General features: G+C 42.7%; 1 protein-coding gene across 1 annotated transcript in view; it reads right to left on the bottom strand.

Annotated features, from left to right (window-relative positions):
- Nucleotides 1-10,113: 10,113 nt before the first annotated feature.
- The window catches only part of USH2A (usherin), a 930,843-nt gene continuing 915,166 nt past the window's right edge, over nucleotides 10,114-25,790 (bottom strand). Inside the window, exons 68-72 of the mRNA XM_077281431.1 lie at nucleotides 22,317-22,493; nucleotides 21,180-21,263; nucleotides 15,630-15,874; nucleotides 12,108-12,320; nucleotides 10,114-11,656 (exon numbers count right to left, since the gene is read on the bottom strand). Coding sequence (XP_077137546.1) covers nucleotides 11,567-11,656; nucleotides 12,108-12,320; nucleotides 15,630-15,874; nucleotides 21,180-21,263; nucleotides 22,317-22,493 — 809 coding nt within the window. The 3' untranslated portion in view covers nucleotides 10,114-11,566. The remainder of the gene's footprint in view (nucleotides 11,657-12,107; nucleotides 12,321-15,629; nucleotides 15,875-21,179; nucleotides 21,264-22,316; nucleotides 22,494-25,790) is intronic.

Genomic DNA, 25,790 nt, shown 5'->3' with positions numbered 1-25,790 from the left:
ATGGGACCGCGAGCCACATGTGGCTCCCGAGCTACAGGTTGGGGACCCCTGCTCTTCTCCTTTAGCCCAGACCTTCTTGATAAATGGGCAGAATCCCTAATGTGGATCCGCTGGCTTCTCGTCTGTCTTCCAAGACAGCCTTGTCTCTACCGATCAGTGCATCACTTAAGGATTCTACAGAGATTGAATCCTTTGTTAAGTCAGCCTTTGAAGCAGCTGGCGCCTCTCTCTGTCCCATACTTGCCTACATCTTGGTGTCAAAATCCATTTCTGCAGGGGCAAGAATGATTACTCAGGGTATTCTAGCGGCATCCGGATGGGATGCCAGATCTGGCATATCAGATTGCCCATGCCGGCAAATATCTCATCACCTCTCCCTTTTGATGCAGCTGGTTGTTCCGCCACGGCTACCAGCAACATTGTTGCTATACACTCCAAGGCTCTAGACCTTTTGGATCCAAGCTGGATCAAATAATTTCGGATGCCAACGGTGGGAAAAGCACCCCACTTTCCCGTTCCAAGTCTAGATGTCCTTTTAATAGGAAAAGGTTTCAATCTCGAGAGAGATAGCAACTTCCGGCTACAAAACCGACTTTTCTTCTCCCCCAGGAAGAAGTTTCCTTCTGTTTCGCTCGCCACGTCATACGTCGCAGGCCCCAGGAGTTCTTCAGGCACGCACAAGAGTGATCGTACCCATCCCCTGAAATGTATGGTTTTCGGGGTTCTACTCTATTCATTTCATAGTCACGATGGAAGACTGACTTGGACCTCGAGCGGTTTACCTGCCACGTTCTTTTCAGGACCGAGTCCCTACGTTCGTTTATCACTTCCATGGACTCGGGAGAATTCTTCACATTCTTGTTTGTGTTTAGTATCAGAGGTTCCTATGGTTTGCAACCCTAAAGGGTTTTTATCAGTTCACGGCCCTTCCTTTCGACCTGGCCTCTGCTCCCAGACTAGTCATGTCATGTCATGGCAGGGGTCATGGACATCCTTCTCTCCAGGGTTTTTTTCATATTTCCCTACTTGGACGATCTTCTGATCAAGGAGCTGTCCCGCCGAGACTGCAACCAGAGTCTTCAGTTTACTCTGGCTACTCTTGTCCATCTCAGCTAGATTATAACAGAGAGACTTTCTCCCTCACCTTTGCTCAGCATCTCGTGTTTCTAGGTATAAGGTTCAACACAACTCAAGCCCGTGTTTTCTTTCCACAGGAGAGGTTTTTCATCCCTCTGCCTGGGGATCCGTACTCTAAAGCGTCCAGCTTCTCTCTTCATACTGTCCTGCATGAGAGTTCTAGGGAAAAGAGATTGTCGCCATGGAAGCTGTTTCTTTTGCCCAGTTCCATACTCGTCCTCTTCAGCTGGCCATCTGGTCATCTCCCTGGATGATCCCGTGCTTCTGCCTCTCAGGGTGAGGCAGTTCCTTACTTGGTGAAGCTGTTGGCATCAGTCCTATGAAGGAAGTCCTTCCTTCCTCTCTGGTGGCAGTTCATCACCACCTACGCCAGTCTCATTTGGAGAGACGCTTTTTTCTTCGTCACACAGCGCAGGGCCACTGGAACGTCTAAGAGGCCTCTCTCCCCGTCAATCTCCTGGAGATCAGGGCAATTTTTTCTTTGCTCTTCGCCACTGGCATTCTCTCTTTCCAAGCCAGCTGGTTTGCATACAGTCGGACAATGCCACGGCTGAGGCTTACATAAACAAGTTATGATAGAGGTAACAAGGATTCTGCAATGGGAATTCAGACCATTATTAGGGCCAGGAAACCAGCATCCTTGCATATCTACTACAAACACTGATAGGCCATCTTCCGGTGGAGTGTGGACAAGGGTTTGGTCCCTATGTCCTTTTTTCTCTTCCTTCTATTCTTGGTTTTCTACAAGCGGGTCTTGACTTGGCTCTATCGTTTCTGCCAATTCTTTTCCATCGAAGTCTGGCTTCTTGTTCCCAGGTAAAGGCCCTTTCTTCAAGGTGGCGCCCACCTGGTACCTCCTTATCGTCTTCCTATAGATCCATGGGTTTTTAACCCTGTCTTTGGCACGCTGCAGCGTGCTCCTGCGAAGCCCATTCAAGACATCACGTTTTTTCTCCTGTCTTGGACAGTTGTCGTCTTAGGCTTCTTTCACACTAGCGTCAGGCTCGGCCCGTCGCCGTGCGTCGGGCCGAGGTCCCCGACGCTAGCGTTGTCCCCGCCGCACAACGGAGGCAGCGGATGCATTTTTCCAGCGCATCCGCTGCCCCATTGTGAGGTGCGGGGAGGTGGGGATGGAGTTCCGGCCGCGCATGCGCGGTCGGAAAAAGTGGACCGTCGGGAGCAAAAAACGTTACATGTAAGGTTTTTTGCTCCCGACGGTCCACAACAGCACGGCGCAACCGTCGCACGACGGTTGCGACGTGTGTCATTGCGTCGCAAATGCGTCGCTAATGTTAGTCAATGCAGAAAAAACACATCCTGCAAGCACTTTTGCAGGATGCGTTTTTTCGGCAAAACGACGCATTTGCGACGTAATGCAGTTAACGCTAGTGTGAAAGTAGCCTTAGTTAAATTACGTCCATCAGGAGAGTTTCTCAGTTAGCAGCATTGTTCTTCCGTTCCCCACTCCTGATGTTATATCGGGACAAGGTAGTTCTCAGGCCTGTTCCTTCCTTTCTACCCAAGGTGGTCTAGTCATTGCTCATTAATGAAGACATTGTCCTTGCTTCTATGTCTCTCCGGTCCATCTCCTGGAGAAGTCGCTCTACAAGCTGGGCCCCGTCACATCTATCCAAGTCTACCTTTCAAGGACTGCTCCCTTTTGTCAATCTGATGCCCTGTTCGTCATCTGTGTCCCCCAATGAAGGCTCCAAGAAAGAGATTTCACGGTGAGTACCAAAAATCCCTCTTTTATATGGAGGCTTATTTTACCAATATTCCCCAGGGTGAAATAAAAATAATAAATACCCCCTCCCGCAACGGCGCTCTTGCAGCTATTTCAGGGTTCCCATCACTTCCATGACATTGGCAGCAGTGCTCACGTGGTATAACCATCAGCGCCTGCTAATTTCTAGCTTTGCTCAAACGTCCCTTACATGAACCCTTTAGCGTTCACAAAGCATAACAATGTCATGCTTTCACTGAGAGGCCCAGTGCTGACATCACTGAAATGGCACCGATGCGAAAAGTATCTGTTATTTTTACTTCACACAGCTGAATACAGTATTTTAAGAAGGGGGTTGGCCAAGAAGTGGACAACTCCTTTAATGGGTGATTCCTTAAACTGAGATATAAACCTAATATGATATACAGCGGGTGAAATAAGTATTGAACATGTTACCAATTCTCTAAGTAAATATGTTCCTAAATATACCCATCCAATCAACACGGGCAAAGAAATCAAACTATAGATGTCCATAAATTGTGTAATAATGAGAAATGACAGGTGAAAAGTATTGAACGCATGCTGAAAGAGAGGTGAAAAACCTATGAAAAGTCATGACACCAGCTAAAATCTATCAGTAATTAGAAAGTAATCCTGTCACTTAGTGAAAAATATCATCTGGTTCAGCTGATGGCCTATAGAAAGTTGTCATTACAAAGGTGCCACACAAGAAACATCTCATGATGGGTAAAACCAGTGAGCTGCCCCAAGACCTTCACAACCTTATTGTTGCAAAACATACTGATGGTATTGGTTACAGAAGAATTTCTAAACTTCTGAAGATTCCAGTGAGAGCTGTTGGGGCCATAATCCAGAAGTGGAAAGAAAATCATTTCACCAAAAACCGGCCACAACCAGGTGCTCCCTGCAAGATTGGACATCTATGGTTTGATTTTTTTGCCTGTGTAGATTGAATGGGTTGTTACCGACATCTGGGGAGAATGTCATGTCTATAGCACCTTTAGAAAAATATTTACTTAGAAAATTGGTGACGTGTTCAATACTTATTTCACCCACTGTACTTTAATTGCAAGTGACAAACGTGATTACAATAGCCAGTTTTAAAAAAACAAAATAGAATAAATATTGGTATTTAAATTGCCTACAAACTGGCATCATTCACTTCATCCCCTGTCCCCAATTAGACTCTGTCTATATTCTCTCTGAGGGCAGGTGCACATGACTTCTTTCTCTACATCGAAAAAATAGTCTGATTATTTTGATCAGATTCAGATCACAGTTTGATCACAGTGTCGTCTATTTTTCTCGTAGGTGGAGAGAAAAAAGAAAGTTTCTCCACCTCCATCCTATCAGTCCGTGAAAATTGTGTCAACCGAGTGCGGTCCAATGTTTTCCACACACCCATAGACTTGTATTGCTGATTTTGATCCGACACAAATCAAAATTGGACATGTCTACAGTTTTTTTTCCCCTTTATCCAAGGAAAAATCTGACATGATAGGAGTCTTCCAGTATAATTGGTCGTATACACGAGCATTAAATGTGCGGCTGGTTTCTTGGACCTTGGGAAGAAAAAGGAGAGTCCAGAAGAAACCCACCAAGCCACTGGGAGATCATACAAACTCCATGAAGATGTCTTTGGGTTAGGTTTGAACCTGGATCCCATCCCTGGAAGGTTGCGGGGTTTTCTAGGGTTTTATACATTTTCGCAATGTGATAGGATACTAAATAATCTTAACGCTCCTTTAAAATTCCCTACCGCTCCAGCTCTTGGGCCCTGTAGTGATGACATTACATAATCTTTACCATGATCGCTGCAGTCAATCACTGGTCACAGGCTGTATATGCCAGGATCACTAACAGCTAGTGATTCAAAAATAGAAAGTTGGCTGACAGCACAACTGACAAACGGATGCCCGTCCTAATTCCACTGGACCCAAGTGGAGGAGTACATACCATAAATTAAAGTGAAGGACAGCATCAAATCCAGGTGAAAAAGGTTTTCTATATTATGCCAAATGCGACGTTTCAACCACCATCAAGGTCTTTTTCAAGCATACAAAACAATCAAAATGGCAGCCTTAAATAGGAAATGGGTTGATAACCCACCAATAGCCTGATCCGGAACTGCCCATACAATTTACATATCAGTGTTTGGTAATCACATAATTTATAATACAAAACATACATCCAACATAACATATAGGGTTAAAAGTCATTCACATTGTCATAAATATTCCACATATCATATAATTCCACCCATATAAATATCAAATGACACATGGACAGATTCAAAATGTAAACCAACAATTCCTATAGTAATGGGACCAATCGCTAGGTCCGTTATATCGACCCACATCCTAACCAGCCAATAAGAGGTCATACTATAGAACCAATCAGGTGTACCCACATGAACATTGTCTCATATTCAAGAACCAATCCTGGTTCTCATCTCTGGGAAATCGATATACTTACAACCTAACCCGCACTCAAATGAGCACCACCGTATGACCGGATATCAGATGACGCGTCCGCAGCATCGGGCACAAGCCCACAGCACGGCATGTAAACAGCTCCAGCGCGCAATGCGCATGACCCCCGGCCTTTGCATCAAGCGTCACATGACTAGTCACGCAGCTCCGTCATGGAGACCCAGGAGACATGCCCACTGGCCGCACGGAACTGTCCCACAGAGGGGCAGCGTTCAGTACTAAAGATATGCCAACAACATATGCCCAGCCCTTCACATACATTGGACAAAGGAGGGAGTGTATATTTACAGCAATCAGTAACTCTTATAACGCCATATCCCTGGCAACTTATATCTAATACTAAAGTCACATGTTCATGGTCACTCGACCTCTAATAACAATGTATATAAAAAAACTGAACATAATGGCCATTTGGCCACGGGGAAAATCATGTTCACAAAAAAAAATTTTAATGTCAATTGGCAACACAATCCAAAAAGATTTCTTAGTACTAGATGAAGAAATTATATGAGAGAAAAAAACAAAAGAAACAGGAATCCAGTCTGAGCATTAATTAACTTAACCGTACCTCATATTTAGGATCCTTAAATAGACAAGGTAAAAAATTAAAAAAACAAACGCCCATTAAAAACAAACCTACACGAAGAGCACCTCACATGAATCATGTCAAGTTCTTTCAAGACACACAACTGTAAATTATAATCAATATTCAACCCCCCAGGATGACGAGAGCCTAACTTAGAGATCCATCTAAGCTCTTTTTGTTTCAATAACTTGGTTCTATCACCACCCCTTCTCAAGGTGGGTACACTATCGATTACTCTGAATCTCCGCTGACTAACAGAGTGCCCACTCTCAATGAAATGCTTGGGTATTGGTAATTCTATAATTTTAGTCCTGATGGTACTTTTGTGCTTACTGATGCGTGCCTTAATTTCCATAGTAGTCTCCCCTACATATGTCAATCCACAAGGACATACAATTAAATATATCACAAAGCTAGAGGTACAAGTGTACCTCTCTTTAATGTAGATCCTTTTCCCTGTACGGGGGTGATTAAAGAAATCACCTTTTAATAAATTGCCACAACAGGCACACCCCAAGCAGGGAAAATTCCCTACTCTTGGAGGGCCTAAAGTCCTCTGTATTGTCAACTTTGCGGGACCAATATCCGATTTGACAAGTTTATCCTTTAAATTACAACCTCTTTTATAAGACAAAATCGGGGGCCGGGTAAACTCCTCCACCTCAGGAAGTCCCTGACGCAACAGATGCCAGTGTTTCAATACTATGTTCCTTACCTGACCACTGACCGTACTAAAGGTGGATACAAAGGGGATACGTTTATCTCTCATCTTCACTTTTTTCTTTCTCACATCCAGTCTAGAAACCCCTCTTGCTCTTTTCATGTGTCCCTTGATTCCATCATTGGGATAACCACTGTTCAAAAATTTTACACATCTCTTCTAACCTGGGATCAAGGAGCGAATCATCAGATACTATTTTACGCACTCTGAGCATCTGGCTCCAAGGTAGAGACTCAACCATCCTTCTTGGGTGATGACTATTGAAATGCAGTAGGCTGTTTCTGTCCGTATTTTTCACAAACAAATCAGTTTTTAAAGTTAACCCATCTTTGTATACCACCGTGTCCAAAAATTGGACATGCTCTTCAGAATATGTCACTGTAAAACCAAGTTCTGGAAAGATGTCATTGAGTTCCTGATGGAAATCTAGGAGCTCACTCAATTTCCCTTCCCACACTACAAACACATCGTCAATGTAGCACCACCAGGCCCGGACAAGGGGCCAAAAACGAGAACCGTACACGTACTGCTCCTCAAGCACCGCCATAAAGTTAGCATAAGTTGGGGCCACATTGGACCCCATGGCGGTACCTCTAAGCTGCAGATAATGATCATCCCCAAAAAGGAAATAATTCCTTCTGAGGATGAACTCAAGCAGCCTGAGGATCAGATGTGCACGGCTAGGCCCCACGTCCGAGCCTGATAGCACCACATCAACGGCTGCCAACCCTCTCTCGAGTTCAATAGAGGTATACAAAGAAACCACGTCGAATGAAACCAATATCGTATTGGCTGTTACATTTACATTTTCAATTTTATCCAAAAAATCATCAGTATCTCTGATATATGATCTTGCCGTAAAAGCAAACCTGGACAATACTTTATCAAGAAAAATCGCCACTTTGTTGAAAATAGAGCCCCTGCCAGATACAATCGGACGTCCCGGAGGGTTAAAATAGTCTTTATGTATCTTAGGCAGGATATATATCAAAGGTTTGACAGGACAATCTGTTACCAAATATTCAGACAGCTTAGAGTCAATCAGACCCTCCATTAAGGCCTCATTGACTATAAGCTGCAACTCCTTTTGAAACCGTGCTGTAGGGTCCCCAGATAATTTACAATAAACATCATTATCTGCCAACTGACGTGATATCTCAGCCTTATAGTTAACAGTGTCCATCACAACCACCGCCCCGCCCTTATCGGCGGCCTTAATTGTAATTGATGTATTCTTAGACAAAGTATCCAAGGCTCTTTTTTCATCTATGGTAAGGTTGTGTTGATCATGATTCCTATAAGTCTTTCTCAAGGATTCAAATTCTTTCTCTACCAACTGTATATACGTTTCCACAACATGATTTTTAATGGGGGGCTGAAAATCACTTTTAACATACAATCCAACACCCTGTAATGAAAAAACATCACTGTCTTCGGTCAGAATGATGTTAAACGACACCTCCTAAAAAAAAGCAAACAACTCAGTCTCAAGTTCAAACCAGTCAGGTAAGTTAGTAGGGCAAAACAATAAGCCCCTTTCCAGAATCTTTAATTCAATTTCAGATAATACAACAGACGAGATATTCACCACCAAAGTCTTTTCATTCAATTGTTGACCCTCCGTCTCTCCTCTGCATTCTTCAATTTCGTTGAGGTGTTGCGCGTTATCCTCTGTTCTTGCACTGGTTTTATTCAGTTTGTGCTTCCTGCCACCCCTCCGGAGTTTCCTCTTGTGGTGGTATCCACCATCAAGTCCTTCCCTAAAAAATGTGTGGATGTTGAGGCTCTCATATTGGAATTATCTGTAGAGTCAGAGTCACCAGTGGTGAAGCCAAACTGCTGTTTGCCATCATAAGCTCTCCTCCGTCTACATGATTGAAAAGTCTTATTATTTTTATTGTTGAAAAAGGAAGATTGTTTTCCCATATGCCATGGAAAAACACAACCATTTTTGTAGTCCTCATTATCACGGAACCACTTGGTTCTCTTCGTACTCTCACTATCTGCACGAAACTTAGAGAGATTCGCATTCAATCGGGTCATGTATGTACTCATGTCAGGTGCTGTCAATTGTGCAACGAGCTGCTTATGTGAAGGGCTGGGCATATGCTGTTGGCACATCTTTAGTACTGAGCACTGCCTCTTGAGTGTGGGACAGTTACTTGCGGCCAGTGGGCGTGTCTCCATGATGGCGCCGCGTGACTAGTCATGTGACGCTTGATGGAAAGGCCGGGGGTCATGCGCATTGCGCGCTGGAGCGGTTTACATGCCGTGCTGTGGGCTTGTGCCCTATGCTGCGGACGCGTCATCTGATATCCGGTCATACGGTGGTGCTCATTTGAGTGCAGGTTAGGTTGTAAGTATATCGATTTCCCAGAGATGAGAACCAGGATTGGTTCTTGAATATGAGACCATGTTCATGTGGGTACACCTGATTGGTTCTATAGTATGACCTCTTATTAGCTGGTTAGGATGTGGGTCGATATAAGATACGGGCAATAACATTGGCTGATGACACACATGGGTGCGATTACGGACCTAGCGATTGGTCCCGTTACTACAGGAAGCGTTGGTTTGTTTACATTTTGAATCTGTTCATGTGTCATTTGATATTTATATGGGTGGAATTATATGATATGTGGTATATTTATGACAATGTGAATGACTTTTAACCCTATATGTTATGTTGGATGTATGTTTTGTTATCACCCATTTCCTATTTAAGGCTGCCATTTTGATTGTTTTGTATGCTTGAAAAAGACCTTGATGGTTGAAATGCCGCATTTGGCACAATAAAAAAAACCTTTTTCACCTGGATTGGATGCTGTTTTTCACTTTAATTAACAGCTAGTGATTGTCTGCAGCGGTCACATGAATCATGTAGAAGACATTGGGACTGGTGGAAACTACCAAATCCGCAGTGGAGCTGGAATAACAAGAGGATTTGACACTCATGTTATGTGCACATTTTTGGACAGGAAGAGGACTTGAACTGTTGCTTCTAGTGATGAGCGAGTATGCTCGTTACTTGGGTTTTCCGAGCATGTTCGGGCGTTCTTCGAATTTTTTAGGCATGCTCGTAGATTATGTTTGAGTCACCGCAGCTGCATGATTTGCGACTGCTAGACAGCCTGAATACATGTGGGGATTCCCTAACAAACAGGCAATCCCTCCCTACTCACTCATCACTAGTTGCTACCTATAGTATAAATCATAAAAGTCAATATCAATCCTTTAATGAGCTTTGCCACAAGACTTGGGATAAAAACCAAACCGGACACGTGTTTCGAGGTCTTGCCCCTCCTCGGTGCAAAGCAAGACATGTGATTTGACTGTATGAGATGCCTCTGACTATGGGCTGAGGTGTAACATTTCTCCTTGTGGAGAGTTATTTGCTCGTGTAATGTGACTTGCAGGCCATGCAATGGTTCTCTGGTGTTCCCAGAGGAGCATTGCATGGTCCACAAGTCTCCTTTACACAAGCATGTCACTTTCTATAAGCAAAAGGTTATCTCTTAGATTAATTTTATAAAGCTATCACATATGTTATGAATACTGGCAGGAATTTCATAACCCCTTTAACTGCCAAGTGCTTGCCTATTTGTAGAAAGTCAAGTAGTAGGGACAGAAGGTTGAATGTGATATCTGTTAGGGCAACTCATTTTTAATATAAACCTCGTCATTGTGGAACTGTCATGATTTGTAATTGTAAGTAGTTACCTTCTCTTGATCAGATGCTGAAATGGAGCCCAATATAAAAGATCTTCAAAATTGTTTTATTGCATCGATATTTATTTTATATAAAACACAACACCAATTCCCTTTCCGAAGTCTACAAATATACAGACTTGACTGATGCTTGATTTAGGGCTTGTGCACACAGTTTGTTGTTTTAGGAGTCTTTTGGAGCAGGTTTACTCTGGGGAAAAAATAGGCTGAAAAATCGCTTGAAAGACTATTCCTACTCATTTCAATTGTAAAACAACCTTGCTGTTCATATCTTTAGAGTTTTGAGCGTTTTTCTTCCACTTCAGGTTTTGAAAAATGTCTGGTGGGAAAAAACAAAGTGCATGTCAATTCTTTGAAATGTCTCCTGATGGAAAACTCTCCAAAGTAGACACTGTCCAATCAACCGGCTGCAAAAAAAAAATGCTTCAGGAAAAGAAAACTGCAAAAACATTGAAACATTTGAAAAGTTTTGCACAAAAAAAAGAAAAACAAAAAAACTCCCCATAGAGGTAGCGTGTTCACTAAAAAATCTTGTCATTTTTGACTGCCTTGCAAAACCTCCATGTGCACATACCCTTAGGCTCAGGCTCATCTCCATATTAGTTTGGTGACGCTCAAATATTTTAGTGATCAAGATTGGTTTGCGGACTTCCAGTCTATAGGAAAGGTCAACCTGCCGTGATACTTTTCAGTTGTCTTCTCAGAAGATTTCTACCCTTCTCGTTTTCTTATATTGGCTCATGGTGGTCGGTGTTGGACACTTGATCGTTTTTGAATGCAGGAAAGTGCTTAGTCTCTGAGATTTTTTTCAGGGTATAAACGCAAATTCCACCTGTTCATGTTGCTGCCACTGTGGTCCATATTGCAGTCAGTGTTTTGGGAAAGGCCAATCAATACAGGATCAACCTGTCATTATGGTAGACATATGAAGGCCATTGATGGTTGGTCATTGTGGATCAAAGATGGATGGATCAAAGCAGTGTCGCTATGAATTATTGGGAAAAAATGTCTCCCTGAGGACACCTTTGGGCGAAAGCCACAAGTTGGTCAGCCATTGTATAGGTCTCTGTGGCACTGATGTTTGTATGCGAAAAATTGCCATTTTCTTAAAGTTTACCGGTGAAGACCATATCCTCAGGCTTGTCACGCTTCCACCATTACAATGGCGTGTCGGTGAAGGCCGTGTGCTGCTTAGTCATGGTGCTGAAGCTCTTTATGGTGCCGATTATATCGTCATCATCCATAAACTAGGGATAAAGACAAAAATCATGGAATATTACTATTGATATATGAAGGTAGACACAATGTGGATGATCTCATGATGACACCTCGTTCCTTGACAGTCTCTTCACTAGGCTTCAGCAATGTCACATTGACACAATATGTGACCGCTGCAGACAATAACTAGCCGCAGAGGTGATTTTAACGGAATTCACATATCTCGGCTACAGCCAGTGATTGATTGTAGCAGTCATGTGTTGGCATCCCATGTAATATTGGCAGTGGAACAGGAAAGTGACAGAGGATTTGTAAGGTTTTATGCTATGGGGTTGGACAATTCCTTCAATGGTTGATTGAAGAGCTACAGCTACTGTATAGAATATTAAAACAGCGCTTATTACTATTAAAAGTGGTCTCCACGTGCATTAGGACAAGCTTTTTTCATGCAACTTTTCATAAATTCATGGAACATCTTACCATTCCACTGTCATGGCCTTGTATGACACTATCCCACATGGAGCTGTCCCCTGTAGACTTCTTATCATTGGAAGTGATGAGCTGACTGGCGCTTCGGTATAAGGAATTCTGGGAGAAGCTATGGCTGATCTGACTTTGGCTGGTCTTCCTTACCACCATGGTGTTGTGGCTTGAATGACTCTCTGCTCCTGAAATCTTCATGTCTGATATTCCCTGATAAGAAAGTTTAATGGTTGAATGTTAATTAAAACACTTTTGATCAAATTAAGTGAGATGTGATTCAGTGCAGCTCACCAGGATGAGGCCATCCCAGCCCTTACAAATTTGTGACAACTAGTGAACGTCCTCGGATAAGGCATTATCCGAGCATGCTCATGTTCTAACCAAGTGTCTTCGGCGTTCTTGAAAAATATGTTCAAGTCCCCGCAGCTGCATGTTAGACAGCTGCAAAACATGCAGGGGTTTCTTAATAGACAATCCCTGCATGTGTTGCAACTGTCTAACAGCAGCCCCCCAGACATGCAGCTGCGGGGACTTGAACATATTTTTCGAGCACGCCGAAGACACTTGGTTAGTACACAAGCTTGCTCCATGCTGGGATAACGCCTTATCCAAGCTTGTTTGCTCATCACTAATAATAACCTGTTGGCCATGTTTTATGAATTTTGCAACCCATTTGTCTTACAGCCCCCAATATCGATGGCGTATCCTACTGATAAGCCTTCGGAATTTGTTGTGTGAAAACCCCACGAAAGACCAATTGTGATGTGATGTCCGTAAGGTCCCAAACAGGCTGGGAAAATCTGTCTAGTATATGTTCAAGTTGGTTTGAATCAGTTCGCAGGAACTGGTCTATTGCCACGTCTGTAAACCGCGGAACGGTATCTCCATTGATTAGCCGACTTGGTGAGACATCATCATTGTGATGTGACGTTGTGCCAGGCAGGCTAATTATAAGAGCTCTCAGTTAAGCAGTGGTTCTCACGACTCCCATCCAGTGGCCACAAATTACTGACGTGGTTGATGGAGCGGGCCCTGAGAAACGATTCAGACCAAGTAAATATAATGGGTCTAGAAAGTACTCACCCCACTGTTTTGTGTCCTTGCTGCCTAAAGGGGGGGGAACACTGACTCCGAAGAGAAGGATTGGATATGTTGAATTTCCATGCCAGCTTGTTTTCCAAGGAGATAATCTGCCGGCAGAGGTGCCCGGCAGCAGTTTTCTACACACCCCATGCAAAACCAATGCAATCTTGGCCAAACAGAGCATGCAAGCTTATAGGGAGATCAGAGAGATAGTAGTTGGCCAAACTAGAGTTTTACCAACTGCTAAGGTAATGCAGAAATTAAAAGGCAGGAATCGAACAATGCATGCGAAGGCAAACACACCACTGCACATGACCATACCTCGAGGTGCATTATGTAACTTTTTAGAGTAATCCGATTTGATGAACCAAATACATCGGCAACCAGATCACTCTGAGTGTTGAATGACAGAAAGAAAGTTAATGACTTGACATTAACAATTTTAACACTATTAATTCATTACCTGCCCTACAACCTTCCACCAAGTCAGGTTGACATTTTATGCTCCTACAAAGGCAATTTGTTTTTGAAAAAGGCTTAGAGCTGCTGATTAAGTCTAATTGCATTGGTTCTTGTTTCAGACAGGAATATTTTAATGTAATGCTAGCCATACACAATAGATAGCCATCGGCTAAACGATATTCCCATTGATGTCCTCCATACTCATGGATGCTGAACGTCCATGGCCCCAATTCATCAAGACCAGCGATCTTCATGCTGGTCTCGATGAATTGGGGCATGGTGGAGTGCGAGGCTCTGTCAAATGGCGTGTGCGTTTGTGTGTTCCTCCCAACAAATCTCTTTCCAGTCCCTACTGGAGTAAGACTTGTGGCATAGCAAATGCCGCAGCTCATCATGAATTTGTCAAGCGGTGGTCGCCAAGCCTTGGTCCCACCCCAGCTCAGCCTTTTATGCCAGAATTCTGGTGTAAAAGCTTTGATGTATCGGGCCCCATGTGTTCTAATTGGGGAGAGGGGAGCTGTCAGACAGCTCTCGCGGCAGAGTACTGTCTGGCAAAAAAAGGATTGGACATATTGAAATTCAACATGCACAATGCTTCTTTCTCACAACGTTTTCCATCAGAGGAAAGCCCACTGGAATGTTGGCATGTTCGGACAATATTCATTTAACATTTATGGTCACTCTGTGACTTGGATTGGATTGTACTATTTATGGAAATATCCAATTTGCAAACCAGTTATGGAGATAAAAAAGGATTGTTCCATCTTACTATCTGGGTTATGATGTGAAGATCCTACAATATATTGAGGTTACATGGCTATTCATAGCCTTCCTTTCTTTTGAATGAGTTGCAATTTTATTTTTCTTTTTGGAGCAGAGCTGATTAATAGGGGCTTCTAGTTAATGGAACCCCACCAGTCTCATATTGATTACCTTAAAAACCCATTTAATTTTCTATCCGAAAATCATTTATATCTGTCACTCTCCTAAATATATAAGACTTTAGTCCAGAAAAGTTCTAGGTAGTCCACCTGGACCCTCCAGTTAGAAACAGAAAAATAATTCTGTTTTTAATTTTCTATCATTCTTACCTTTTCTGCACGGTTTTCGGCACACTTTGGTGAATTAGAAACTTGAGAAATGGAACATTTCAGAAGAGGCAGCTGACTACCAGAGACTGATCGATTCTAGGTATCAAGACAATGCAGAGAGACAGGAAGGAAGGAAGGAATGAGACCACAAGTGAAAAGAAAAGAGCGGAAAACAGGAAGAATGTCTAATAGCATTATTCCATCATGGAAGCTAACCCCCATCACTGAGATCGACCACCTTTGTAAGCGACTCTAGAACTGCTGGAAGCTTCATCCATCAGGTGCAGGAGTGGAGAAGGCCAAGAATCCAGATAGGTAGGGCTCTAGATAATATCTGGTCAAGATCAGATCATAGATACATGGGAACCTCCTGACATGTTCCATCGGGAGAAGGAAGATCCGGGCATGTTGAGCACCCAATCATTTTGTTTTCAAGGAAGATAAGCGTCCAGAGCAGTCAGCGGCTTTCTCCCTTCTTCCGATTGTAAGCACATAGGCAACTGTCTATACTGAGTATGTGCGTGTGTAGGGTGGTCGGGAGGAATTGTTAAAGGCTGAATCACTGTTTGACCATCAACAATTTAAGGTGTACAGACACCTTTAGTCTTCATGTACATGACTATATTATAGCTCCTCTATATATAGAGCCAGAGCCAATGAATGTTCTAATACAGTGTTTTGAGGGTCATGCCCCCTTTCCTAATGCTTAGGTATACTCTTCGAGAAATCCGATGGAACCTTTGTTTTGCATCCTTCCTCAAGGCCAAATTTTTGCCTGTTCCTTTAATTTTAAGGGTTTTAAGGAATTGATCCAGTGCATACACAGACTAAATTGATGACCTTCCCACCATGTTCACAAAATAAACACTACGTATTTACATACCGTGTAGGTGTCACTTTCCGAGTAAGCACTCGCCGGAGTCATTCGCTGTTGCAGTGGCACTAATGGTGGCCGTTCTCTCGGATACGGCTGTTTGGTTAGCTTCCTCTGTAGGAGGAGTGACAGAAGAATAGCCAGCAGCAGTAAGGCCAATAAAGCCATTAAGAGAATAAACCAAAGCTCCGTGTAGATGACGTTTCCTCTCGTCTCCATCCCATTTTTTGTGCTTGGATTTGATTGTTCAGGAGCTTAAAAAAAAAAGAAAAGGATCTCATACCCATCACATGAAATAATATTAAATTTACTTTATGGGCATTACCGACTTAGACTTTAATTAACTTGCAATGTCCATTGCACCGATCCAATTTATAGAACCAACGCAAACTTAATTAAATATGTATTGGGTAATCAAATACACATCGAAGCGAGCGCCCCAGCGTTAAGGTGATATTGTTCTGTTTTGCCGTGAGAGAGAGAGAGAGAAATCTTATTAAAATATTGAAACAGTGAGACCTTTTATTTAGAAAAAGAACCTTTCTTTTGGTTTTTTTTTTACTTTTGATTTGTGAGTCTCCATCTAATCGGATTTTTGAATATTTTTTTCTTAATAGAAGTTTTCAAACACCAAAACAATATCAGATTGGAACTGAAAAGAAAACTTTTATGGAAATTTTCTGGGATTTTTGAGCTTCGATTTCCAGCTGTATGTTCGCACAACAAATTTTTTATTTTTTCACTCAGATGTTGCCCTGTATTCCGCACCGAAATCCATATAAAGTCTATCTACAATTGACTTACGGAGTACTAGAAAAAAATAGGTGGAGGTCTCGTACTGTGGAGGATTTCAAATGGAAAACCTGACGAACGGTGCACCTGGCGAACGATGGGACTAATCGGTGTTCAGATTCGTAATACATCAAACTGCACATCCAAGCCAGAAATCTGAGGGTCTACCTTGCTTTTTTTTTTTGCTGTGGCTTCACTTACAAATCAGAGACTGAGTTTTCATCCTCAAATTGTTACATACGAACATACCCTAAGGCTCTACTCACATCTGCATTGTGGTTTTCTATCGAAGTTTCTGCCAAAGCTTTCGTGATCTAAACTTGGAACTATTGAGGTCCGACGTTTCATCTGAACGAATATAGCTCTGTTCCATGTTGGATACTTTCATATGACATAATCTGAGCCCATACTTGTAATTCATATGTGATTTGGTTCTTTCCGTTGAGGTCATCGACACGTGTTGATTAATAGTACCGCCATAATGTTTTATATAAATCCTAGGGAGAATTTTCCATCATATCCGCTACTAAGGTATGGATAAAATGGCATTCCACAAGTAAAAGTACGGAATCTGTTGGCTACTCCGACTACAATCCTGTACAGAAAAAAGAAGTACTCTAAAACTGGAAATAGAGGAGGCACGGTCCAACTTCCACACTATTCCCCAAACATTTCTTAGATTTCATTCTGTATATCTCTGGCATTCACAGCTCCGAGAGTCAAGAGTGGAGGTTGGAGGACGAAGATACCTTACCTCACATCAAGGCAAAAAACGCAGTAATACCGGTATATGGTAAAAGTGTTTTTAGAGGATATTTGTCAAAGACTCAGAAATAAAATATGATATACTCACCCTCACCGATCCCAAATAGAGCTCCCGTTCTGATATGCCATTGACTTCTTGGTCCTGTCTTGATACAGCACAAATGGCTGCTCAGCCAGTCACAGACTGAGGTGGGTTGGTGCTTCATCCAGTGATTGACTGAGCAAACATTTTTGGCCAATTCCCGTGAATTGCGACATTTAGAGGAGACTGGGTCGTAGAGACCAGTGGGGAACCAGGTAAGTGTCAGAATGGGAACTGTGGGAGGGATATTGACAGGAGGTAGAACTTGTTTCTTTAATTTTCCCTTTACCATTCTTGAGTCCCTTTATGAATAATTTTTATCCCCCTGGATGTCCCTTTTAAATCTGGCTGGTACTCTTGTTAGAAAACCTGGCAAGGCTAACGAAGCCAAATCCGTATCGGGCAGTACCACAGGCTGCAAAATCCTCTAATGGGGCACCTATAGGGTATGAATGCATGTAATTGTGGCTGGCAGCCCTATAGATGTCAGCACCATACTAAATTTTTTATGCAAAAAGACCCTTTACAATTTCTACAAGTCCACAATTCTTTTTTTATTACAATCCATAAAACCACCATACCCCTTTTATCCAAGTCTTACCATTCCTGCTTATTGCATCATTAGAAGCACTGGCAATTATCTCCTGTAATATAGCAATAGTATCACCTGCCTCCTAGCACAGTAATGTCTGCCCTTGTCCTGCCCTGGAGATTGTGCTTTACCTCTTGCCTGGCCCCACAACCCCTTCTCCCTTCTAAACTACTTATGAAATGTTCCGCATGAGCAGTCCCCCATTATTCTGCATTGCGGCCGGTCTCCCATTTGGCCTCAGCTCCTGTTATTTGTCTCTTATTAATCCGCACATATTTATTTTCTTTGGTTCTGGTTCGTTGCACTTTGCATCTCCATACATCGTCTTACTAATAGGTCATTATACCCCTGCTCACATCTCATCCGATATACCAAGCTCCGGTCTGTAACCTGGATAATGCTACTTCTGTCGCTGCTTTGTTTCAGAAACGACTATCTTGTATATAAAAAAGCTACAGATACAACCCGTAGATCCAGACGTCATGGACCAATTTCCATCATTGTTTGGTCATTGTGTTCATTTTTATCATCGGTGATTTTGCCATTTGCTAAAACAAAGAAAAAATAGATAAACTTCTGCCCACTATAATGTCAAAACCATACAGCATACAGATTGCACAGCGTTCGCTGTCCGTAGGCTTGTAGGGGTGATTTTGATCCATGACGGACAAGTCGAGTTTTTGACAGACCACTCGGCCCACAAAATAAATGGACATGTCAACAGCAAGGTAAACCATAACTGGTATGTGTTCCTGATGAATATACAAGGGGCATAAAACCCACCCAATTTAAGCACCAAAGTTGTTTAGCTACAATTTTTTTTTTAGGTACATGACCTTAAATTGGTAAGTTGTGCACTTAGTAATATGCTTTCCATCTGAAAGCTGCCCTGATCTTTAGCTACAAGCTCTGGTCACAGATCCTGTTAGGTCAACTTCTGGATTGTGTTCTTTATTTATTTATACTTGCCAACACTCGTGGAATTTCTGGGAGCCTTCTGGAAAAAGGGTCGATGTCTCGGATGTAGAAGAGTTGGAAGATCTCCCGATTTCCCCTATATAGACACCACAGTCCAGTTGTACAGAGGATGGGAAATGGGGTTGTGGTTATGGAAAACCCTGACAAAGACATCAGTAAAACTTGTCAAGCGTGCAATTGCGGTATATGGTGTGTTGCTCTTCGGAGAGGTGAGCACTGTCTCTGTATGGAGGGAAGTGACAACACTCATGAGCACCGACAAACAAGCCTTCAACTGTGTAGTCCTCAAAGACCTACATACAATGGAAGGAGACCATGTGGAGGTGGCAGGGCACTCGGAGAGAAGAGGCCCACTCTTTTGGCTTCCAGATGGTATTACTTCTCTCAAAGCAATTTCCTGGGTCAGGATTTGTCCTTGTTGCAGATTTCAGCTTTCATTGTAGGAGACATGAAACAGCCATAATCTCTATCATCACAACTTGTAGCATACTACAAAAAAATACTATCAAATACAACTGAGAGGTCGTACCGTACAATTCACACAGCGCCAGCAGGATAAGTCCACAGCTGTTGCAGTCACTCCAAAAGTCCCAAGGGTCATGGAAATGGTTGAGAAAAGAAGCCCCTGGCCCTGCTATCCTCAGTGTCAAAGCGACACCCTAAAAGGGGCCCTTTTGGATTTTTTTTAAGGGACTTCATCTCTTCTGGGTACACCGCCTACCAATCATGAGAAGCAATAGCTTTTACTAATTTTGGAATTTTATGATTTGTATCCAAATGTATCGTAATCCCCCGTTTGGCATCAATCACGTAACTTGAAGCTCACAGAGGTCCCAATGCAAAATTACCAACAGAGTCTTTGATAATATTTTGGAGACTTTTTGGATCCCCCCTAAGCTCCAGGGCCCAGATGTGACTGCACTAACGTTTCGCCGCTCCAGATTATTGTAGCCCATTCTGAATGCAATGCGGTCTTCTTCCTTCCTTTGCTGTGGGCTCTTCTCATTATTCCGGCTGGAATAGACTGATTCATGAGTCATGAAATGAGTACAGCTCAATCTTTACACTTAGTACAGAGGGATATGTCACACTCCCCCTACATGCCCACAAATAGAAAGTGTCAGGCGCTGACTTACACACGCTCGCCCGCATCCTCTGGGTGAGTAATTTTAACCTTTATTTGGCATCTTCATTTACTAGAATAAACACTGGCGTCTACTGCACAGCACTGCACTTACTGATAGCCCCACATAAAACAATGAATGAAGCCATAAAAAATAATGCAACTGGGCTCACACAGCCGACCAAAGGCGGATTTCATATCAGTCCAAGTTTGGATCTGTTAACCCTTTGAGACCAGCACGTTTTCAGCTTTACCGGATGCCACTATTAGTTTTCCAATATGTATTTTGCTTTTTTTTTTTTACTGGATCCCAGTGTAAATTTTATTTATATGGAATGGAGTTTCTTTCTTAACACTCTTTTAGCTTTTAACCCCCTACCTTGTTTTAAAAAAATGTAAACAAAAATGTAGAGTAGTAATAAATGTGAGTAGTAATAATAAACCATTGGTCCATATTTTGATGATACATTTAGGATTAGAGAGGGTCTGGCTGCTGAGAAACCACCGATCTGAAGAACAAAGGATCCAAAATCCCCGAAACATGTATGACCACCACTTCATCCATTGTTGCACTTTCTCGCTACGACTCCATTCACCTTGAGACTTTGGAACCCCCATTCTCGGGAGCTGTGGGGTCTCACCAGTTGGGCCCTCAGTAATTATACATACTTACTCTAATCTTTGGGGTATGCTCTATGTAATTTTAAAGTCTAGAATTCTTTGTCAATTTATTTGATAAAATATATCACTTTTTTTTTACACAAATATGTTTATTTTTCTCTTCCCTCTGTCAAACCACTTAAGATACCTTGGTCACTGTTGACCACAGCATCTAAAGCATTAATTGTCCATGATCTGAGCGGTCTTTATTCTCGGCATTACAAAAGCACTTTCCAGCTGGCTAAGACGGTGTTGAGCAAGTTCAGCTCCTTAGTAATACAACTCCTTTCGAAGTCTGTATATTCTCAGCGGATGTGGGTACAGACAGTTGTCAGTATATTCAAACATTTTCAAGAGGCATACCAGAAGAACAACACAATGCAGAGTTATGAGAAAAGACGGGAAATACAAATTTTTACTAAAACAGGTGGATAAAATTTGGAAGCAGCATTTAACTACTATAGTATTTTAGGTCGCAAAGACCTGGCATCAAGGAAAAAAGGGCGACGTATACAAACAAACCTTACACAAGATAATTAGTGAATAATATGAAGAAGACAACAGTACCTAGTCCAGTGGAGGGGCTGTATTTCATAAGTGGTGTGCTCACACTCCCCATGTCAGTTGTACACTTCACCTGGAAATAAAAAGCTGCAGAACAAAAAATATACCGTAAGTGGAAAAAAACGTGAATAAAATTTGTCAATGGCCCTTAGGACATTTCTGGCACCTTTTGCGGTTTGGGTGCTGCCCATTCTCCTCTACTATAGATGGTACAGACTTGCACCCGGTTTCCTATTCCATGTTGTCTAGCGAGGCCCTATCTCTAATGCCAGGGTTACCCCTGAAGGTGGAGATGCCCGGGTCACGTACCTCTCTGGGCTCCTATGAAATCGTATGCAGCTCTCACCCTTCCCCCAGGGAGGAAAGGGGCAAGAGTACAGGGTAACACCGGCTGAACAGACATGGGGAAACCGAGGTACAATCAAACGGCAGACACACAGGATAAAAAACAAACTGAGAATAGGTGCACAGTAAAGAGGCAGAAAAGCAGCACAAAAGAATGCCAGAAGGGAAAGGTAGAATTATTCACAACAAACCGCATGTAACAATTTCAAAACAACTAGATTGACTCTCCAGAACACCTCCTCCAACGAAGCCAGGAACAGAATGAAGATTCTATTGCTGACATGGAGGGAGCCAGGCACAGGTTTATATAATGGGAGGGTGTGGTTCCAGCAAGCAGCACAGTCAATAGACCACAAGGAATCTAAACCTTTTCCATGCAACAAGAAACCTGTTAACTCATGAATGGCCGTGTAGATTTAAAGAGGACCTGTGCTCAGCTAAGGGCAGCGATCTTCTAATCTCAGATGTATCATAAGTCCCAACAGAATGCGGCACATTCATGGCACATGCGCAATGGAGACACCTTAGCAAACACAGGACAGGCAAATTTGGGGGCATAATTTTATTTCTTCTTGAAAAACTCAATGGGAGATGTATAAATCTGTATACAGTCCACCTTATAATGACTGCAGATACCAGCTATGACTGTGAGATAGGGAGATGTTTAGTCCCTCCTGTCACCGGCCTATGGTGCGTTGTGCCTTTTTCATGAATGCTTCACTGGACATGGTTGACGTAAATAATCTTAAATCCATTTTATAAATGTGCAGAGTCATAGTATTACCAGACACTTACTCCTATCTGTGGTCTTCTGAATGTGGACACTGGAGTCCAGGCCGCTGTAGAGACGTTGCCCTCTTTCCGTTAGTACAAACTCTTTGATCTGCCCGTTAAGTTGGAAGCTTTGTCTCCAGTCCAGGAATATGGTGGTTACATTACTGGATACATACATCACTGTTCTGTATACTGGTTCTAGAAAAAAATTAAAAATGTGAGACCTACCATAAGTGTGATAAGGAAAATGCCAATAGATCAACACCTAAGACTAAACTCATACACGTTAGAGCAAAGTCTGACAAATCTCTCGATTTCGATGACTTACGTGGAGTATAAGGGATCTTCCTGACTCTTCACATATATGAAGGATTGGGCATGTTAAACTTCACTGTTATTAATCTGCTAATCTGTATTGCTTGATAAAATATGTTTTGCATAGATTCACACCACAGATGTTCTGCCAGATGTGTTGACAATAGTCCAAGAGACCGTGACTTTTTGACCTTCTGAGAAACAATGATTCTTGCTTATTTACTGGAATTTAATATTGCATACGTATCACTTTATACACATGCCCAAGGTCTAAACTGTTTGGTATAAATAAATGCTGACACTGGGACTTCCCTCAGAGCCAGTGACCTGACACAGTGAGTTGTCTCGGTGTTCTCCAGCCGTATCTTCTGAACACAATATGAAGAGATTACCCTTTATGGAGTAGACGGGGCTTCTCTCACAACGATCCTTTTGTTCTTCTGGAATAGGGGTTGTTGCTCTACTTCTACCTACAACATATGGACACATGTAATGGGACACCTATTACAACGTGGCGTGGGGCGGTAGCCATGGGCGAGGTACTCATCTGTTCCCCCCCGGCATGTTACGTGAAGATGGAGGTCCTGGCTGGGAGTGTGGACTTGTGTCCTCTGGGCATTACTCCAATGCAGGCCGCATGCAACCGATGATGCTGGTTTGCCAGGACCAGATGTTAACCAGTTTATGAAAGGAGACAACCAGTACTTAACAAATAAAGGTTTACTAAACAGCCATTGTGTGGAAACTATGTACACAAGATAGCGGGTACACAACGTATCGCACATTTTTTCATTAATACAGAGAATTGTAATTACACAGTCTCGTTACTTCCTGCCTCCATTGGACTCATTTCCTTCACCACCACCCAGCGTCACACCACAGTACGTTCCGTGAAAATAATTTCATCTTCTTGTGGATCCACATCTCAATCTCCTCATAGAGGAGAGGGTTTGCCAATATGGCCAGACTCAGCTTCAAGCTCTCTGATGCTTAGGTAACTCACTAACTATCCCATCCTGGCCTTCTACTTTTAAGAGCTGTAAGCTACTTGTGACCTTGCTGCTAGGCGTACCTTCTCCAGACCCTTCCTACTTGGTCACTCTGCTTTCTGGTCAGTCCTCTGAGCTGCCACTGTCCTTCCCTCTGCATCTCTGTAACTCTCTCTCTGTCTCGGTCTGTTCCTCAGGACCACAATGTCTCTGTCCCCATCTCGTTTCTCTCCTGCCACAGAACACCCACTGCATGTGGCCTTGCTGAGCACTCAGACTGAGTCCCTAGCAGTAAATAATATAATAAAGACATCCCACAATGGACCACAATATTTTTGATCTCTCACACATACTCGTCGTCGTATCGTGTAGAAAAATTATCACATAAGAGATCAGTAATATTAATCAGGGACACTCCAAAAACACATTATAAAGACCAGAGAAAAACACACGGAGTATACGTCCCATTTCAAAGATAAAAATATACGTTTTTATTTATAGAAAAATCACAGACAATAAATAATCACAATTCTTAGAGACAATGAGGAGACCTAGGGAAACACTGAATAGTTACAGCAGTGAAAAACCCCAATGACACCCTGACAGTATTTCTCCCTAAAGTGCTATTAGTGCAAAGTTTCCAAGGTACAAGAGCATCTTACACCAAAATAACTACAACTGGCCCACAATAGGGTGCCCTTTGCCAAGTCAGCATGTGTTATATTATAACGTGGTTCAGATAGCTCTTACCCATGGGTCAGGTGTCAGGGGGTCACCGCCGCAGCTGCGGCGGTGACCCCCCCTGACACCTGACCCATGGGTAAGAGCTGTTATGACCTGGTGGTTAGGAGCACCTGGAATGACCTGATGGTTAAACTAGAAGACAGGACAAGCTCTGGGGAGTGGGATCTCTGCTGACCGCAACCTCTAATCCTATCACACACACTAGAAATAGCCGTGGAGCGTACCTAACTCTCCCTAGACGCCTCTTCACAGCCTAAGAGCTAACTACCCCTAAAGATAGAAAATAAAGCCTTACCTTGCCTCAGAGAAATTCCCCAAAGGAAAAGGCAGCTCCCCACAAATATTGACTGTGAGTTAAGAGGAAAGTCACAAACACAGGAATGAAACAGGTTTCAGCAAAGGAGGCCAGACTTACTAAATAGACTGAGGATAGGAAAGGGATCTATGTGGTCAGCACAAAAAAAACTACAAAAAGCCACGCAGAGTGTGCAAAAAGACCCCTGCACCGACTCACGGTGCGGAGGTGCCACTCTGCACCCCAGAGCTTCCAGCTAGCAAGGCAATATCATGTTAGCAAGCTGGACTAGAACTTAGCAAGTACTAATAAATATACTCAGTACACAATGAACAACAAATGAACTAGCATGGACTTAGCTTCTGCTGGAGTAGACAGGTCATCAGAAAGATCCGAGAGAGATCTGAACCAGTACTGATACATTGACAGCTGGCATGAAGTAACGATCTGAGTGGAGTTAAATAGAGAAGCCAGCCGAGCCGCAAACGAGGGCAGCTGATGAAGCAACCTCAGAACCAGCAGTTCCACTCACAGCCACCAGAGGGAGTCCACGGACAGAACTCGCCGAAGTACCATTCATGACCACAGGAGGGAGTTCGAGAACGGAATTCACAACAAAGAGCTATCTGAACCACGTTTTAATATAACACATGCTGACTGGGCAAAGGGCACCCTATTGTGGGCCAGTTGTAGTTATTTTGGTGTAAGATGCTCTTGTACCTTGAAACTTTGCACTAATAGCACTTTAGGGAGAAATACTGTCAGGGTGTCATTGGGGTTTTTCACTGCTGTAACTATTCAGTGTTTCCTTAGGTCTCCTCATTGTCTCTAAGAATTGTGATTATTTATTGTCTGTGATTTTTCTATAAATAAAAACATATATTTTTATCTTTGAAATGGGACGTATACTCCGTGTGTTTTTCTCTGGTCTTTATAATGAGTCCATAGCAGGATGTCCTCTCTGATCCTCCTACATAATCCATTCCTCTCTGGGCTTGTCCCAACTCTTAAAGGGAATCTGTCAGCAGGTTTTCGCTGCTTCATATGAGAGCAGCCTGATGTAGGGAAAGAGAAGCTGAATTCAACAATGTATTACTTAGTTCACTGGGTGCAGCCATTCTGACACAATCAGAGCTTTTACATTAAAAGAAA

This window comes from Ranitomeya variabilis, chromosome 2 (genome assembly GCF_051348905.1).
Source record: "Ranitomeya variabilis isolate aRanVar5 chromosome 2, aRanVar5.hap1, whole genome shotgun sequence".
Classification (NCBI taxonomy): Eukaryota; Metazoa; Chordata; class Amphibia; order Anura; family Dendrobatidae; genus Ranitomeya; species Ranitomeya variabilis.
The sequence above is the reverse complement of the archived record's forward strand: the minus strand, read 5'-3'. Positions and strand labels throughout refer to the sequence as shown.